We start from the raw sequence: 19,777 nt of genomic DNA on the forward strand, positions 1-19,777 counted from the left end.
GAATATTATTCACGATGTAATGAGGAATTTTATACCACTAAGGTACTAAACGCTCTAAATTTCCCCACTGGTTTTCTGTTGAATTGAAAACAACATGTGAAGCTAAAAGACCGTCCTCTCAGGAAGGCACAGCGTACAAATAAGGAACACTGGCATATAGATTTTAATATGTACAGGGCACTCTCTAAATGCCTTTACAAACGTGATCATTCCATCTATATAGCACATGTGGAAGTTAGTACTTCTAAATATTCAAAGTATTTTTGGAGACACGTTCGTGAACAGTCATCCAACAATACGAAACGATGCTCAACACTACAACCATAGAACAATACAACAATAGTCTACTTAGTGGCGACAGCCAGTCTGTCCCAGATGTCGCGGGCTCCTTCGCCTTACACTTCAGGTCTGCGTACGGTAAAGGGTACAATGACGGAGTTAGTGAGCTTTCCAACCACCCTTCCCTGGATTCAAGTCTATCGATCTCAGAGGAACTTGTCTTTAAGAGCATCAAACGTTTAAAACCGTCTTTTTCGTGCGGTCCTGATAACATTTCATCTGCTTGATTAAGACGTACGGGTCCGTGCTTGTTTGTGTTTTTAATTCTGCTTTAACGACAAACACATTCCCAAAGGCTTGGAAAACAGCGCGGGTCGTTCCCGTCTTCAAGTCAGGGGTAAAAACTGCTGCGAGTAACTACAGGCCTATTTCTCTCCTATGCGCAGCATCCAAATTATTCGAGTCAACTCTGCACTCAATAATTTCATCCTCTATTGAAAATACTATCACATTCCTCAGCAGCATGGATTCATATAGGGACGCTCCACAACTACCAACATCGTTAGCTTCACGATGCAAGCCTCTCAAGCAGTGCATATGAAAGGACAGCTGGATGTGATTCATTTTGACCTCATAAGGCGTTCCCCGATGTCGCATGCCCAAAAATACTCCTTTAAAAGTTGGCACAACTTGATTTGCACCGCTCTGTCACAGCGCTGATAAGAAGATACCTACGCGACCGGTACTGCTACGTTAACATAAATGGTCAGTCGTCCCAACTTTAAGAGGTTACGAGTGGAGTTCCTCAAGGGTCTGTGCTGGGCCCTCTTCTTCTCTCGCTGTTTATTAACGACGTTTCGGCAGTCTTTCAAAACTCTTCAATTTTGTCGTATGCTGATGACGCGAATCTTTTCAAAGCGGTAAAAAATGTTAATGATTGCGCCGCTCTTCAGAAGGACATTGCAAATTTTGCGTCTTGGTGCGCTGAAAACAAGCTGGTCATAAATGCATCAAAAACGAAAATTGTAAGCTTCACGCGGGAGACTAACAGGACTTCATTTCCCTATAGCATTAAAGACGTTCTCCTGCCAAGAACTCGGGGAACGAAGGACCTTGGAGTGTGCTTCGATAGCTCTCGGAGTTTCTCGCCCCACGCTCAACAGACGAGGCAGCACGCACTTCGAACGCTCGGCACAGTATGTCGGGTGACGAGAGACTTCAAACAACCTGGGCCATTTGTAATTTTTTATAAGGGCATATGCCTTCCACTTTTTGAGTACACGTCCGTGGTTTGGGGCGGCACTTGTAGGTCAAATTATGAACTTATCGAAAACTTCCAAAAAGTTCACGTATATTTAAGCATCGATTCTGTCAAGAGCCTTTCATCTCCATGGAACTAAGACAGACGCTCACGTTACCTACCCTCACCTGTAGCCGCAACAAATCGTATGTTCTTCACAAATTAATTCATGGAAAAATCTGCTGCTCGCACTTGATTTCTAATGTGCGCTTTTACATTCCGCAGAAAGGCGCAAGGAAACAGCGTGCCGTCAGATTTTTGTGACCCTTTATCTTGAGTTCAGGCGACATACAACGCCCATGCAGACTGCCTGGATATCTTCATGCCTAATTTTAATATTTTCCTGAAGGGAGTTGCAGAAGAATTTCAATAACTAAACAAAAACCTTCATATCTGCTGTGTGTTCCGTCATTCCGCAATCCTTTTTCCTGTTCCTCCACTTTTTTTTTTGTATTCTCTTCGTGTACACATCTTATGCTCTGTTAAAACGTGTTTCGCGAAATTATTCTTTTTTTCATGTGCGCGCGCGTGTGTATGTGTGAGTTTGCATTGTTCTTCATGTGCATTGTTTTGCCGAGTGCGCCAGCACCAAGGCCCTCGAGGTTGTTCCTGAGCACGTTAATAAACACATTTGATTATTATTATTATTAACTTTCTCGATAAACAATAAACTAATGCAAACATAATGTCCAATCTAACATCAACGGTTGAGGGCGGTGGTATGTGAGGTGAAGGCTAGGTGATTAAATAGTTGGTCTTCTGCCTGGATATGAAATTACTAAACGTGAGAACGGAAAAGCTATAGAATTTATCCGTGTGGCACTGCAGTGATTCGAACAAATGTCGCCTATAATTAAATGAAATCGGTAAATTGTGGTGTTTAACGTCTCGAAACTGCACAGTGGAGTACGAGGAATGCTGTATAGAGTAGGGCTCCGAATTACTTTTGATCCCCTTGGGGTTCGTTAGCGTGCGTCCATGCAAAGCACACGCACCAGCGTTTTTTTTTTTTTTTCATACTGCGTCTTCATCGAATATCGGCCATCGCGGCTATAGGATCGAACCCACGGCAGGTATTCTACGATATACATATCGCTGATTGCACAAACGCTATAGACTCGTGGCTCACTGTCGCTTTACGGTCAGCCCAACTCGCTTATCACTCGCTGAGGCGCGGGAGAGAACTGCGCCGACTTGGCGTTTTTGATAATCCCGCGCGTCCCCGAGACACAAATGATGCGCGGCCCACCGGTTTACAAAACAACGAATAAGCCAAGCAGGTGAATCATCACGTTCCTCTCAAATGGTTCGGCAACTGAGCGATGTCACGATCCACCCGGGTTCGTGTACAAGGGAGGGCTCGAGGCACCCTCCGTTAGACGGACGCTCCGCAGCGCGATGGTGCTGAACGGTGACTGACCGCCGAGCAGCCCTGCTCGTCGGTGTTTATTGCGGTGCGGTGACCAATGTTGCCTGCCGAGCTTAGCAGGCCACCGAGCCTGGCGGGCGAACCAAGATTATGCTGCGTTTATGCTGCGTTTATGCTGCGATTATGCTGCGTTTCGCTTTTCGATGCCAGCGTGACGAGAATTGTGTGCGCGCGCACACACTAACGTTCCCGCTGGGCGACTGTGTGCAACTTTGTTAAAATGGAGCGGACAGTATACGCGCTGAGACACAACTCTCAGCTGTCTAGCATGACGAGGACTAACCAGCATTTTATTCGTGTCTGTACCTGGTGCATTATGGCAAAAATATCACCGTATAAAGCATACTTCAATATAAAGTAATAAGTTTTTGTCTGTTCGATTCTGTCGCGCGAGATGTGGCGAAGTTACCGAAAACGCCAGCGTAAAACGGAGAGGAGAGGAGCGGCTGAAAATTTTACCAATATGTAATCAGGCGATAAACCCACACATACGGACGAGGATGACAGACAAGATAAAAATACATGCGTTGAGACGCTACCTCTCGTACCCTTTCAGCGAAGCTGAACGCAATTCGCAGTGCAGAGTGACGTAACGTTTCAGGAGTGTTCGCTGATTATTATGGTACGTTCATTCGCGCGGGATCAAATCCCAGCCGGGGCGGCCGCATATCGATGGGGGCAAAATGCACCCCCCCCCCTCTTGTACCGCGCATTAGGTGCTCGTTAAAGAACTTTAGCTGGTCGAAATTAATTCGGAGTCCCAAACTACAGCGTGCCTCATATTCATTTTGTGGTTTTGGCACGTAAAACCCCAGATTTAAAAATAAATGTATGTTCCCCTGGTTTCTACAGCGCTCCAACTCGGTTTGCAACGATGCCGATGCCCCTCGACATTGGAGCCAGGGCAAGAATGTCCGAACCAAACGTTGAGCTGCTGCCAGTAAAAGGGAGCAGCCAACGATCTGTCGGACCTCGATCGAGCTCCCAACTCGAAGGCGACCCTGAGCGATCGGAGCCGGAGTACGGCGCCGTGAATGAAACACGCGAACGTATTCCGAGAACTCGATTTTGGCCAACCAAATGTCAACCGCACTGCGAGAGCTCTCTGGAGTGCTCGAAGGCGACCATATGCAACTAGAGGCCCCTGTGTTTCCCGGTCTTTGCCGTCCACACTGAGAGTCGCTGCTTGGCGAACATATTAACTGAGCACGTTTACAGTGCAATTGCGAAGCCGCACAGAAGCTAGAAGGCCGCATAAGCCGGCTGCCCTGCACGTGTTCCGACCACAACATCGTTCGTATGTGAAACGAAGATATACAGCTTCGTCCGTTAAGCATTCGCGCGTGTTAGTTGTGTCTATGCAGGTTGCAACTCACAAATGCCTTTTGTTGATCTCATAAAGCTTTTTTTTTTCCTGCAGCTAATTGTGCATGCGGAGAAGAAAGCTTTACGAACAATAAAAAAAGTGGGCCGTGGGCCATGGGACAAGGACTTTTGGTAATGGATTGGTCGCTTTCAGATTAAATAAATGCATATCGCCCAAGAATAAATAAAATATTAACCGCGGGGTACCTTTGCAAAACTGCACACCAGGCACCTCTCTTTGACGACTTGTTTTGCGACCCTCCACAGAAGCAGCATTCACATTCAGCCGCCAAGGAACATAGTGTACCGAATCTGTGAATCAAAGCCGAACTCTCTGTCCAGGCAAATGTACCAGAGCGCCAAAACACTGTGCTAAATCCTGCATTGTTTATCGCCGAGATTTTTATGCTAAACCACAGCGAACGAAGGGGTGGAACGCACTTGTCTCTCTCACTTCCAGCCTTGCGAAGCTGCACTCCTCTCCATTTGTTATGGCTTTGATAACAGCTTGCGTGAGTGCGCGAGTGCCAGCGCGAGTGTTATGCCTTTAGCGTTATCATGCGAGAGCGAGATCCTGCGACGTGAGCGACAAGGCACGAGCATGCGTCATGTTCCCTTCTACACCAGTATGTAAGAAAGAGAGGTCCGGATGGGGCTTTATCGTCCTCTTTAACCAAATATACCAGGAAAAAAAGACAATAGGGCTTCAATTATAAGTACAATATGAAGACATTTAGACGCTCCTTTCTTCTCGGTCATACGAAGTTCGGATAACGCGAATACTCCCCGGAGGTCCTGTGGACGTCGTGGCAATGCCATTATCCCGTGGCTTCATTTTATATAGTCGCGACGTAGAGTCGCACACGCGCACAGGAGCGCCGAACCTTCTCGTTCTTAGCGGTGCTTTGCTGCGGGGATTCTTGCACTTCCTTTGTGCGCCCACTATGTTAAAGCGTAAGCAGATGAAGATTTAATATACCGTACACTGCACCTCTTCGTGTATAGCCAGTTCTTCTCTAGAGAACCGACGCACAAATTGAGTTTTGGCTCGCCTTTCGACAGACGGCGAAGAAAAGCCTTCGCGTTGTTCTGCCGGCAAAGCGCTCGGGAAAAGAGAATTTCAGAAGCTCCGCGCGGCGGAGCGTCCGCGCTCGCCACCATTCGCCTCGTGCTTCTCGGCACACAGAGAGACCGCTGATGGAAATCGAATTCATTTAATTGCCTTGCTCCATGTTTCATTCAGCAAGCTGTCTGTTTCCGGTTTCTCCGTGAGGCAGATAAATATTGAAGAGGCGGAGTCTCCAAAATTTGGTGCACGCAGGCTTGGAATTAAACTATAACAGGATGGCGGTGTTGAACCTTGATGGCGAAGTTCAAGAAGTAGAAGAAAGAGGAGGAGAAGGAGGAGGAGGTGAATGATAATGATGATGATTATGGCACATATACAAGAAGGTAGGACTTCAATAGCTACCAGATTGTTTCGTAGCATTCTGAGGTAAAGTTTGTGTATTCCTTATCGCTGCGCGGGTTAAAAGGAAAGAAACGATGAATGGCAGCAGATATAACAGTTCATATGCCGGCACCAGAATCAACACTACGGGATCTGTCGCCCTAGAAATGTTGACTTCATAAAACAAAGAAGAATCGTTTCAAATTTGTCAAATTAGTAAAAAAAAACTCTGAACACGACTTATATTTTAAAGAATCACGATTGCTGAAAATTAATAAGGATAAAATCTAAAGCTTGATCCCAGCATGCACAGCACAGGATGCAGAGAGTATGAAATCTATTTCATTTCTTGTTTCTCCATTAGGGCTTTTCCAGGTCCACTTCATGTTTCTGCGCTTCCTGAATAAAGTATTCACTACTCGGAGTCTGTTTCTTTCCGCGAATTCTACCAAAATCTCTCCTCTACAATTCCTAGAATACCTGCCGTAGTTGCCAATTGCTTGTTCTTAAGCCTGTTCCCCCCCCCCCCCACCTCCGCGTTTTGCATTGAAGTCGCTCACGACTACAGTATACTGAGTTTGCACCTTTCTCATTGCTAATTCAACATCTTCATAAAACTGTACTATTTCTCAATCATCATGACTAGAGGTTGGAACCTAGGCTTCATTACCTTTAATCTATAACTCATACTTAGCTTTATTGCGACGACTGTTACCCTGTCATTAATGATGTAAGTTCATCAACGTATCCCGCTATGTTCTTTTGAATTAGAAATACTACCCCGTATTCTCTCTTATCTGGAAGACCTCTGTAGCAGAGAACGTGGCAGTTAGCACTATATAAGCCTAAGCAGTTCTAACCTCAATAAGATCAATAATATCCTCGCATTGGGCGCTCACGGGAACACTACAAATGAAGCTATGCAGGGTGAATGGGCTGGACAAGTTTTGAAGGGAGGGAAGTTCACAGTAAAATTGGTTATGAAGGACGACTGAGGAATGTGGAAAAATGTAAATGGGCTGGGAGAGTGTTCAGGTATTTGTACAGGAAGAACATTGATTCACAGTGTAGAAAAAGAACTAGGACGCTTACCACAAGTATACGGCCTGTATGGTAAGCAACATGGCAACAAAGAACGTCAAGCGGGAAATCAGAGAGGCTGAGATAATCTCATGGGCTGCAGCAATGGAAAAGAAACCTTCTATGAATAACTACTTCACAGGAAAAAATGACATCAGGAAAGAAACAATTTATGATAACTCAAAGGGAAGCTCTTCGAGCATTTTCGAGGCGAAGCATTTTCGAGGCGAGATCAGGATGTCTTAGAACACGCACTTATAAAGCGAGATATAAGAAGGAAGAAGAAGCATGTGCATGCTGCAACAAAGCTGGGGAAACGATGGAGCATGTTTTATTAGAATTTGAAGATATCTGCCCAGTGGTCTATTTATTCACCCCTGGCCTCCGTGAAGCTCTTGGGTTCAGCGAGAGCAGGGGTAAAGTAAACATGTCTGCAGTAGAGATCAGTAAGCGGCGATTGGAAGATTCGTGGAAGAAAAGTAGTGAAGTGACAAACAAAGGAGGCGTACGAAAACAAAGTTTCCAATAGCGGTTCAGAAAGTTTGGTTATGGGAACTCATCGTGTTTTTTTTTTTTTTCTTTAACCTAGGTAGTACATTAGGCAATATAATAAGAGCTTGTTGGTGCAACCCACTGCCCCTATAGCATCCATACATCCAGAGCTACGGTGGCCTAGCCACCATAACAGAGCGGTGGATTCGCCGCTGCAGCTGCTTTTTGGTCAAGTGGCGTAGACCGTTCGGGCATGTCGCGACGTCACATGGAAGCTGAATTCTCTGCTACTTGCAATTTGTGCGAGTTTCGCGAGCCAGCGATACCAGCGCAGCGCTACGCGATAACGAAACTACTGAAACGCGAAAGCGTGGGCGGCGCAAAGTCGAGCGAAATTTCAATGAGTTCTTTCTAAAAAGGAAATCGAACTGGACAAGTAGCCTTTTATTTCGTCTTATAAGACAATACAAGGCTGGGTTTTTTCTTTTGTTTTCTTTTTTTTTTTTTGCCGCGGGTGGCTGAGTACTAATGACAGATTTTAACTGAAGAATGCTTTCGTCATCGAGCAAGTACTTGAACGTCCCGGCGGAGTCTCTAATCGTGTCCTGCATTCACCTCAATTTCTCGATTACTAAGGCTCTGTTAGCGATAATATTGACGATTTAGACATTCTCGAGCACTAATTTATCACTTTGGTTCGGCTTAGTATAGTGTCCCTTTAAGCACGCATGCACAGATGACGATTTCGGGGCGCCGCTGAGGGAGGTATACTGTCTAGAGACAACCAAAGTATGGGAACGCCGAAAATGTAATAAAGTAGTGGAACTTTACCAAGTACTGAAGCAAGGATGTCCTCTGTCTCCATTGTTGTTCACGCCTTACGTTAAGGGCATAGAAAGACGACTAGAAAACAGTAAATTAGGGTTTGATTTAGCCTACATGCGTAATGGACAAATGGTGCAACAGAAGGACTAGTGCATGCGGACGACATAGTCCTGCTAGCGGACAATGCAAGAGATTTACAGACACTCGCGAACATCTGTGGCAACGCAGCGACAGATTAGTTTTAGCACAATGAAATCGGGAATTACGATCTTTATTGAAGAGACGAGTAATTTATACGTGGTGTCAATTCAACAGCAGTTGCGTAATACCCATAGTCAAGCAATATAAGTACCTCGGCGTATACATAAACGATGGAAGGACTTACTCAAGCACCCACCAAAATAATCTGAATATAAAGGAGAAGCGGAATGCAATAACGAAATAGAGTGCACTTTGGGGCCACAATAATTATAAGGTGGTGGGTGGAATTTGGAAAGGAGTAATTAATGGTGCCAGCATTAACTAAGGTCCCTAGATATTTTTTGCAGAAAATCTCTCAACCGTAACAAAATATCTGAATCGGGGTTGGGAGTTAACCAAAGATCAGTAAGCCGGTTGGCCTTGGAAGTCCACGGCAAAACCGCAAATGAAGCAGTGCAGCTGACATGGGTTGGACCTCTTTTGAAGTCAGAGAAGCGCAGAGCGAAATTAGTTTTGAAGAAATACTCAGGAACATGGAAGAAAATAAATGGGTTACTCTGCACCTGAAAATCGTGGTCACATAATGAAGAAAGAGGCCAAACAAGTTGGCAACAAAGTGTAAAGTGTAAATAGACAACTGCAGGAACCATCAAAAAGAAAGTGAGAGAAACAGAGGCAGTGATTTGGATGCAACGAATGGAAACGAAAAATACCACGGAGATTTACAAGAACGAGAAGAAATTAGAAGGGAAAATTTGTACGATAACACAAAGCGCCTTGCTATCTGAGACTCGAGCGCGTTGACTAAAAACAAGAACATAATGGATCAAGTATTCACAACAAGATGAGGCATCTGTCTGCTGCAGCAGAAATACAGATACCACTCAACAAATCCTAATGGAATGTGAATTGGCTCACCCAGTGAGACGCGTAGGTAACGCACACAGTCCAGAACAGGCACGTACGCAGGATTTTTTGGGGGGGGCGCCCAACCCAAGGTAACTTTTCTATGCAAATGAGGTGGAGGGTGCTTTACTAGTACAAATGTGAATAATGCCCCCCATTTGCCATAAAGACGCGTAAAGCCGCAAAAGAGACTTGAAATAACGTCTATCTCACAGGTACGCCTATGAGATACACCTCTTCTATACTTGGCAAACAAAGAACCACATCAAATACACTCGCGCATGAAAGATGCGCAGGAAGAACCTTGCCAAGAACAAGTTAACAAGCTAAAGTGCAAAATAAAGATTTCTACTAACGAAGGATTAAGATGCATGAATAAAGATTAAGGTGGATGGAGGAGGATTAAGGCTGATTATGGTGAAGGGTTGATGAAAGGGTATTAAGACCGATTAGGGTGGATTAGGGTGCATGAACGAGGATTAGGGAGGATTAAGGTGGATAAAGGAAGATTACGTTCGATTATTGTGGATTAAGCTGAATTAGGGTTGATAATGGGGATTAAGACCGATTAAGATGGATTAGGGCAGATTAGGGACCATGGCGCTGGATTAGGTCTGATAGAGGTGGATTACGGTAGATTTGACCTATTAAGTAGGATTAAGTTGGATTAATGAGCATGAATAACGATTAAGGTGGATGAAGGAGGATTAAGGCGGATTATGATGGATTACGGTTGATAAAGGAGGATTAAGTCCGTATAGGGTAGGCTAAGGTGCATTAGGGGCGATGTAGGTTGATTAGGTTGTATTAAGGTGGATTGGGAATATTAGGCTGGATTAAGGTGGATTAGGGTGGACTAAGGTGAATTAGGGTTCATTGAGTATTAAGACCGGTTAGTCTACCATAATCCTCCTCATGCACATTAATCCACCGAATCCACATTCATCGACCTTAATCTACCTTCATTCACTTTAATCCACCATAATCCACGAAAGTCCTCCTTAATGGACCCTAATCCACCTTCATCGATCTTAATCTACTCTAACCCTCCTTAATGTACTTTAACCCTCCTTCATCAACCCTAATGCTCCCTCGTTCGTTTTAATCCCCCTAATCCACTATAGTAGTCCTTAATTCACCTTAATTCACCCAAATCCACATTAATCTACCTTAGTCCACCGTAATCCTCCTTCATTCACTTTAATTCACCCTAGCCGCCCATAATCCTCCTTAATGCGCCTTAATCCGGGTTAATCCACCCTTATCCATCTTCACGCACCTTAATCCACCCTAATCGTCTATAATCGTCCTTAATGCACCTCAACGCACCTTCATCGACCTTAATCCAACCTAGTCCTCCTTTATGCACCTTCATTCACCCTAATGCACCGTCATCGACTTTAATCCCCCTTAATCCTCCTTAATATAGCCGAATTCATCTTAATCCAATCACTAATCAATCATTACTTTGCTAATCATTAAGCATCTCTTATACGTGGCTCCACACGCTTTGGTTCGCTTCCCGCCTTCGGTTCCGTGATATTTTCTGTAGCTCACAACGGGTCCTTGAAACAGAGGTCTAAGGCTTTCGCTTAATAAGCCACACACAAAGGTATGTGTCACAAGCAATACTAGATCAGACGCACGAAGTAAAGCATCTGATAATGAGGCAGAAAAATTGTCTGGAGTATAGAACTCGCCTCAAAGCTCCCTTTACATCGGCATACCAAGTTCATACGGCTTTAAGAAAAAACCAGGCTCCTCATAAACGTTGCCTCTAGAATTACCGATGCTGTTATTAGCATTTCTCAATGTTTTCAACCCCACTGGGGCGCCCAACTGGCCCAAAATAACACGCCTCCATAGAATCCTGCAGCCCGTCCGCGGGAGTCCAGGAGGAAAAGCGCGCCGTGCGCAGCCGGCGGGCGAGGAGAATTGAGGAGGAAAGCGCCGTGAGGAGGAGAGTGTCGCTACTTTCAAATTATCAAGGGGTTTTAGCATTGAAGAAACTGCAGCGCTTCCCTTTCTACTAACGTGCGAGGCCAGAGGGGACGCAGATAGAACTGTGGAGAGAAGGAGAGGGGGAAGAGGCAGTTCCATTATAAGAGAGGGAGGGTGACGTGAGAAGGCAAGGAAACCCCACTACCGTAGGACAGCGGTTGCGGGGAAACAGGATAATCTTAAGTTCAAGATGCGGTACAGTACGTTGCTGCTATTTCTGAAAAATAAACGCCATGCAAATACGTCAAGCGGGCAACTTACGCAGGGCGTGCAGAAGCAGAGCCTTATTAATTAAAGCGCACCGCAGGGTCCAGGAGACACTACGGAAACGGTCGACCGTCAAATCAACACTTCTGTGGCAGCCGCGTTAGCTTTGCGGCTATGGCATTGCTAGAGGTTGTGGATTTGATCCCAATCGCGGCAGCCGCATTTCTACGGGGGCGAAATAGAAAACGCAAGTGCACTTAGATTTTGGGACACGTTGAAGAACATATCACGGTGTCAAAATTAACCCAGAGTTCGCCACTACGGCTTGCCTCATAATTCGAGTGTGGTTTTGGAACGTACAGCCCCATCATCCAATTCAAGTTTAATACTTCTGCCACAATGCGATGTGCCATGTGAGAAAATGACAACGCTCAACCCTCTCAGAAGTTATAAAATATGACGCACAACAACGCCTCAGGCAAACACCTCCCCCTGAGTGATCTGTCTACTACAGACACATGCTACAGAGACAAACAGCTGGGCGTCTTGCGCTGGAGTTTGAGGTATAGTAGCGGCGCCTGGTGGCGCCGCGGGAAACGACATCTGGGTCGTACCAGCTTGGGTCGTATTGAGCCCTGGATGTGGCGAAGCACGTTTCTAGGCCGAGTTTTGCGTCGATTCGCACTTTTTTCTGCCCTGTTGCGAGTGCGAAAAGGCTCGTCACTTCTCACAGACCACGCCGATCACGCTGCGAGCTGGCCGCAGCCTATAGTTTAACGAAAACGGACTATCCGTGTGCCGTGGGACGTAATGCTGGAAGCAGAAGGAATCGGCGACGCCGATCCGGAGGGACCTAGCTCAGCATCGAAAAAGCGTCACCGTCGATACTGCTGCGTCGTGGGCTGCCATGAACAAGAAGGCCTGAATCCCAACATCCGATTCTATCGTTTCCCTTCAAGGCCTCACGAAGCGGAGCGTCGGGCGCGCTGGGTAAGCGAAACTTCGCGCCATGCTGACTGCTTCACCTGTCTTGAAGCTTGCTTGATTATCTACGTTCTAAAATTCGGTCTTTTGCACCTGCAGTCCCGACGGCAGACCGACATAGTAGCAGGCATGGCTGGTGATTCACGATTCGAAACCCGGCCACAGCGACAATTAACCATTCGACCGATGCGAAGTGGTGAAGTGACCAGGTGTGTGCAAATGACCACAAATGGCCGGGCTGATTCTGTGACAGTTCACTACCCCACTACGAGCAGCACAGGTTAGAGAGTTAAATGTGCTCATACTTGACCTCAAGCCAGCATGTTGAGGCAGCGCAGCAAGGTAGTATTGATTACAGCAGATCGATGTTCGAGCGCTGTCATTAAAAGCTACATCAAGCGAGCAGCGCACGAGCTCGCGCTGCAGCGCGATTCGCACGTACGTGCGAGCTCATATGCATTGCATCAGTTATAAGGGACAGATGGCCGCTACTACAACACAGGCATAACTACTTGTTTAGCGGCATGCAGTCAACAAAGATTGCAGGAGGCCCGCCGTTTCGCGGCATGTCGAAAGACCGCTGCCGTCGCGGCGCGTACGATCGTGCGCTCGAGCAGTTCGTACATCGCGGCATGCTGAAAGACCGCTGCCGTCGCGGCGCGTACCGTCGTGTGCTCGAGCAGTTCCGTACACATGATGCTTGCTTATCGCTGCTGTGGATTCATTTATAGCAAGCATTTCCTCGCGTTTGTGCGCCTGAATCTAGCAGCGTGCAAACCTTACCTGATGTTCCGCTTCGTACGCGACTCGCTTCACTTGCGATTGACACCGCGCTAAATCTTCGCCGCTTAATTCTTGAACGGCGTACACGTATTCGGCACTGCATAATTTCTTGCCTTTACGCAGCGTGCCACCCCTGAAAAAATCTTCGGCGCCCGATATTCGCTGCAGGCCGTGATACAACACAACCGAAAGTGGCGGGTCCATATTGTAAACGTGCTTTCCGAAGCAGACGACCGAGCTTGGTACGACCCACTTTAGGACAAAGGACGCTTTTTAGCACCTTTTCGCAGCGCCCCCTGGGCAATGCAAGAGCCCCATGAAGGTAACGTTTAGCATCAACTCACCACTCTCGTATTAGCCTAAACGTTGAAGAAATTAAGGTTTAGCCGTCAGCATCACCGCTAATTATTGTCAATCAAAGCATCCAGCACGGAAAGCTTCGCTTACACTGATTCCCACAGTGCGTGGGATCTGCATAATTTTTTCTTTCTTTCTTTTTCTTTTCGCGTAACTTGTGTGGCGTCTTTGTGCCACGGTTTTCTGATGACAATGTTTCATCATGTTTTCAGTTATATCTGTTCTAAAAAACTACCATAAGATAAGGCTATACCCCACAAAAATTGTGTTGGATATGCCTCACTCAATACTGAATGTGGTTGGACTGTGCACTAACAATTAAAATGCGCTAATATCAACCTGAGTCACGATGACTTTAGTGTACATATTCTTGCCGATTCCTTGAGCACGTTAGGACTTTCGGTAAAGTGTACTGAAATATTTTCTGGTACGCTTTGTTACTCGACTTTGGGACTTCACACTGATACTCGTGGCGCCATCCTTTGGGGCTTTTCAATAACTAATCAATAGCACTACGGCAGCGCCAGCGGCGCTACGGGAGCAAGCGGAGAGCGCAAGTATGGTGAACTAGCGCAAGCAAGCGCTTGTGACATTTTTCGTAGCGCCTATTGCTGTTTGCTGTGGTGCTTCCTTGGTGTTTGCTGTGGTTTGCTTTTTTTGCCTCCAACCGTGGTTGTCTGCTAGTTACCGGTAAGATTAACGAGAAACGGTACAGTTACAGTATATAACCCTGTTCACATACGTATCGTTGCAGTCGCGCTGACTGAGCACGATGACTACCGCGGCGGCGTCAACGTCCGAGTTACCGTCTACTTCATCAAAACTGGATAAACCAGATATAGCTACGACGACACCAAAATCCGCCAAGTCGTCAATGGAAACGATGTCGGTAAGTAACGACCTTACTTTAACTTTCGCTGTGATGCTTATGGCTTTCTACCAGCACTACGGGCGTTCAATCAAATTACGCGCCGTTGCGTGTGCGTAGCACCACACGATGCGTGATTCATTCTTTGTGCCGCCGAAACATATAAAAAATATTAAGAGTTGCTGTGCTAAATTGTCGTCGCTTTAGCATAAGTCAATTGGTGAAGATACGATTTCCAGACTGTAGTTCAGTGAACAACGAGAACTTAACCAGTCGAAGCGCACACTCACGAGCGTGGATCACTCCGTTCGCCAAGGTTTTGTGGCCTGCCGCGTGGGGCAACAGTAATTGCCTGAACTTTTTTAGGGATCCATGAAAGCGGGTATTCTGTGATACGAAAGGTACTATTCGCCACCTTAACGATACCGAACGCGTCTCTGCAAACCGCACTGTAGTCGTGGTTAAACGTCTCACTGATGAACACATTGGCTTGTAATTTCGAAATTAAATACCCCCCGCTATATATGCATTAGTATCCACTTAAGCCGCATTGCAACATCATCTCAGTCCTGTTCATCAGTGACAGCTCTATAAGCCCATCAGACGTGGTTTCAGAAGCCTTTTACCGCTGCATCCGACCAAGGAGGTTGAAAAACTGCAGTTTTCCTTTAACCTCCTTGCATCTGACATGTGCCGCCACGTCCTGTGGCGTGGTATAATATTTACCGGCAGGTTTATGTCAAGAAAATTGCCCAAACAGGCAGGAACAGAGAGGAACGGAGGCACCTCGAGTCTTGGCGTTTCTTCCTGTATCGGCCATGTAAATAGCATATGCGGGATACTTTCAGTAGTGATCGATCCCAATTGGACTCGGAATTTCTCGATCATAGTTGGCTCCCTTCCGGAGCTTGTGTGGAGAAGCCAGTCGTGCTCGATTTGATCCCCCAGATCGGGTTCAGTTGCAATCTAAACTGATCGTGTGACACTGGTACATATACGCACCCTAACTGTCCACTTCTCATTTTCCTGTTGCCACAGCCCAGCAGCAAGGTGTTCCATTATGGCATAGAGGAAGTACCCTACCACCAGGAACTGAACTCCATCATTGAAGAGATTCGTTTTGGCGTGACCGACGTAGGGATGTCCATACTTCCGTCAAACGAACTGGCCAGCTACTTCAACTTGCAGACAAAAGAGGAAAAGCGCATGTGCATTATGATGTCGCGGCAAGGGTTCCAAGTTGTCGGCAATGACTACAACCTTCGGGACATTGAAGATGGACAGTGCTTCGAAACTGTTGATGCTCTTCTAGACTCTCTAAGCCCCACTTACCGTCGGCTCTTCAATGAAGCATTGACAAAAAAACTTCAAGATTTGCAGAAGGACAGTCAGAGCATTGATGAAACGTCAACAGGAGGCACCGACAAATAAGTTGTTGCCCCAAGACAAGCCTTCACCACTCACGGGACATGCTTTTTAGTATTCACCTGTGCCAAATGAGCCACCTTGCTGTTTATTAACAGAACATTATGGCTTTGGTGCTATGTTGCAAGTGGTGCCTTTGTGCCAATGAGTGTTTTAAGAATGTATTCTAGTCAAGTTCAGGCTTCTGAATCTCACCAACACATACGCATTTTTAGACACTGCTTGATACATTCCGAGCAGTAGAAATGTGAAGTACAGCACAATTTTGCTTGCCTGTAGTGGTAATAACTTAACACATGTAGAGGGTTTATTTCACAATTCCAGTTACTACTGCACAGAATCATTTTGGTTTTGGATGCCTATTGGCATTGTGTGCAGCTTCATGAAGTATGCAAAATAACCTTGGTGGTAAACAGCACTCATTATTCTGGTGCTAGCATTTCGTATTTGATATGCTTGCTTGTACACATAAATTGGCAATCGGCAGATTTAAAGCAGCTCCACCGGTTTGATGAAGCAATTGTCTTCAAAGCCATTCAAGCACCAAGAATTGTCTTCCAATTTTTTTTCCTGAAATAAACATTGAATAACACAGAACTCTTTATGCAGGGAACATGTACGCACAACATTTATTGACACTTAAAATCTCTCAATATATGTATATATAATATTTATATATTTATATATAATATTTATATGCGAGTTTTGTGAAACAAACCCTGAGGATCTTATCCTTTCTCCAAACTTTGTACAGAGAAGTGATGAACACATGAACATGTTAAATGAAGTGGAATATCTTGCCTTGCACTTGTGTATTCTAGCCTGCAGAAACTGCATGCCGCTGTGCTTGTGCAAGAAGGTAACAAACCAGGAACACCGGTTTCGCTCGTCTAACATTCTTCTCAAGAATTGTGTGTTCACAACAATGAATTCGAACATGTCGAAGGTGTTAACCAGACAACCTCGCACTGCTGAAGCCTAGAAACGCTAACTACTACACATGAAAATATAATTTGTGCTCCCATAAATGCACTGTACACGGCAAGTTCCACCTCACCGGATACACCAGCTTTGGACAGGTTCTGCAGCAACTGGAAGTGCAATCGGTGGTAAGCGGCGACACGTAGCTACGATTCTTTCCAATAAGAGAGGCACAACAGAAGGAAAGTGCAAACTCTACGAGACAACTATAGTTACAATGAGCAAGGTGTGTGTTGCAGTCTCTGTAATTCACGCGTGTTGAGCCTTGGCGAATTGGCTGGGACAACATTGACAGAATGATTGCAATGCCTGAAAGGTGGTGGGCACACAAGGGTGTGCGGTGAACAGGGCTCAATGTAGAATGTGTGCTTGTGCAAAATGGGTCTAAAGAACTGGTATTGCTGACGAAGCATCTGTGTCGTTTCGCAGTACCTCATGTCGGGTGTGCTGCTTGCAAGGTTGTGAGCCTCACACACCAACAAGCCTCTGCCTTGAGAGAGAGCCAGCTGCCTTTCAATTGACATACACGCACACACAAAAAAAGACAGCAGCATTGTTTTTTTTTCTTTCATCGAGCACAGCACCATGTGGCACTTGCCAGGTGGCGACAAGTGCGTGGACACTTAGGTGAAAGAGATGGGAGGCAAAAACTCTTAATATACACAATATGTACAAGGAATTATAAATAACAATGGGTGATGGTGACAGAAATCATCTGGAGGGTGGCAAGTAAGTGGCATGACCATAATGAGGGGACAACTGTGCCTCCCTCCCGTACCTTCTCTGTCAAATTACTGAGAACAGAAGAATAGAGTACAAACAACAAGCACCAGGACTTCCTTAAAAAGCAGAAGAGCAAGTGCTGCAAATGAGTACTAGTGCATGGCTTCTCCAAAGCGGTCCAAGACCTGCAGGGATTGCTTGAAGGTGTCCCAGGCTTTCCTTCTTTTCTTCATGGCTTGGTCCCGCTGCCGTGACTCCATGGCAGACGGTCACGGTGTAGGCCTGCAGCGCATACCATCGTGGGAGTAGCAGTGCCGCAAGTGCAACCGCTTGTCTGGAATGCAGTGGTAAGGGAGAGGGTGCGTGTGCTCCTGGTGCGAGGAGGTTTTACGACACTGGTCACATGGACGTCTCTTCTTTGTCCCCCACAATGCAGGGGGGCAGGGGCAAAGTGTTTTGATTTTGAGGGCAGAGCACGGGCAAGTGCATCAGCTTCCGGCTAGTGCTAGACTGGCCATTTTGACTCATCGAACCAGTGGTTTTTCCTAGTTGCCTATGATCACTCGTGTTCTGAAAAAGGAAAAGAAAAGCACCAAATTCCTTAATAGCTGGAAAAAATACGTTCTGCTGGCAAATGTTTTGAACCGCCTATGCACACATCGGTAAAACTATCTCATTGCTATAGTCTGACAACTTGGGTATATGCAGTGAAAGATATACTACTGTGCAATTTGAAGAGAGGTGCTATAAATGCACTAATCAACTATGTTCACTCATTCTCATGATGTCAAGGTGGAGGAGAACTTGTTCAATTTTTGGTCTCTCTCAGAAACTTAGAATAATCCTGTAATTTTAAAATGCATGTGCTGCTGTGTTGTGGAGCATGGAAATACAAAGCACAGATCCAGTGAGGTTTTGTGGGCAGAGATTGTACTGAATTGTTGTCACCGAAAACAAATGTACATAAGAAGCCTTGTCACCAGTTTGCCTAGCTAAGTACATTTGGGCTTATTTTTCACAGGTCACTTGTACAACTCCTCTAATGACTCCTTCCAGCTTCTTGCTTCGAGTCGTTCACGTTAATGACAGCTGCATATTCTTGCTCTTGTGAATCTTTTCACTCAATGGCATCTTCAATTGGCTTGGAATGGCACTCACTAAACATACATTTCCTTTCAAAAATGTTAAATGCAACCTGAAAGCTGTCGCCATAAATATTTATTGTGCAAATTCTGTGCAAACCAACTAGTCGCCATTCTTCATGAGTAGTGCAGATCGAGCATTCTTACTAAAACCTTTCTGGATAATTTAGGTAAATAGAAGTTCACTATATAATCGAATTCCATTAAATGGGCCTGTGCAAGGTGGGTATCCATCCCATTTATCAGGGCTTCCATGTACTACCGAGGACAAACAAAAGCATATGAAGGGTGCGATTTTTCAAATATTGGGAGTAGTTGGCATTACAAAAATGAATTAGCAAATATAACATAATATGATAGCAAAGACAGCTAAAGGAGGAGACCGTGGCTTAAGAAAAAGAATGATGGCCATTTAAAGGGCACCAAGTGGGTCTGTGCTGTGTAAAAGGCCAATCACCCCATAATGTACTTCTCTACCATACAGTAAACTTTCATATGGAAATCGCTTTATTTGAAATATAGCTTCATTCGAAGTTTCTTGAAATGCTGATAGCACATGCAATTTAATATGGCAGAATTATTCTAGGTGCTGTAGCAGCTAACTCCACTTAGTACAAAAAGTGAACTGGGAAATCCTAGTGGAATAACTTGGTGAAGCAAAGATAATGACACTTTGAATTTCTTAGTAACAGCCTGCCTAAGCAAACAGCGCTGCGAAGGTCACTCCGTCACCATGGCGGGAGCTCCCAGGACTAAATGTACCACATGGCAATAACAGACGAACTAGGCAGCTGTTTGCGTGCTTCCGCAGAATTTTGCCACTGTCATATCGCCGCTATCAAGTATACAGCTTTGTTTCTATATACATTTTCAAGCTACGACGCTGTTTTGAGTCTATACATCTTATCACAACAACTCTCTTATAATAACCACAGTACTCTTAACTAAATACAGCTTATAACGAAGTCAATCACCTGGC

The 19,777-nt window shown here is 45.5% G+C and overlaps 2 protein-coding genes across 8 annotated transcripts in view; one reads left to right on the forward strand and one right to left on the reverse strand.

Moving 5' to 3' along the window:
• LOC126535869 (GSK3-beta interaction protein) overlaps positions 1-16,549 on the forward strand; it is a 46,502-nt gene extending 29,953 nt beyond the window's left edge. The window contains exons 1-3 of one of the 2 annotated variants that reach the window (XM_050182715.3): positions 14,183-14,349; positions 14,414-14,548; positions 15,566-16,549. In XM_050182715.3, coding sequence (XP_050038672.1) covers positions 14,432-14,548; positions 15,566-15,958 — 510 coding nt within the window. In that variant the 5' untranslated portion in view covers positions 14,183-14,349; positions 14,414-14,431 and the 3' untranslated portion in view covers positions 15,959-16,549. Of the gene's footprint in view, positions 1-14,182; positions 14,350-14,413; positions 14,549-15,565 lie in introns of those variants that run through there. The other variant, XM_055073506.2, reaches the window with a different exon arrangement.
• Positions 16,550-16,552: 3 nt separating this feature from the next.
• LOC126535858 (cGMP-dependent 3',5'-cyclic phosphodiesterase-like) overlaps positions 16,553-19,777 on the reverse strand; it is a 206,528-nt gene continuing 203,303 nt past the window's right edge. For all 6 annotated transcript variants that reach the window (XM_055073503.2, XM_050182700.2, XM_050182697.2 and 3 more), the window contains one exon: positions 16,553-18,226. In XM_055073503.2, the coding sequence (XP_054929478.1) occupies positions 18,216-18,226 (11 nt within the window). In that variant the 3' untranslated portion in view covers positions 16,553-18,215. The remainder of the gene's footprint in view (positions 18,227-19,777) is intronic.

The sequence above is a fragment of the Dermacentor andersoni genome, chromosome 4, assembly GCF_023375885.2.
Source record: "Dermacentor andersoni chromosome 4, qqDerAnde1_hic_scaffold, whole genome shotgun sequence".
NCBI lineage: Eukaryota > Metazoa > Arthropoda > Arachnida > Ixodida > Ixodidae > Dermacentor > Dermacentor andersoni.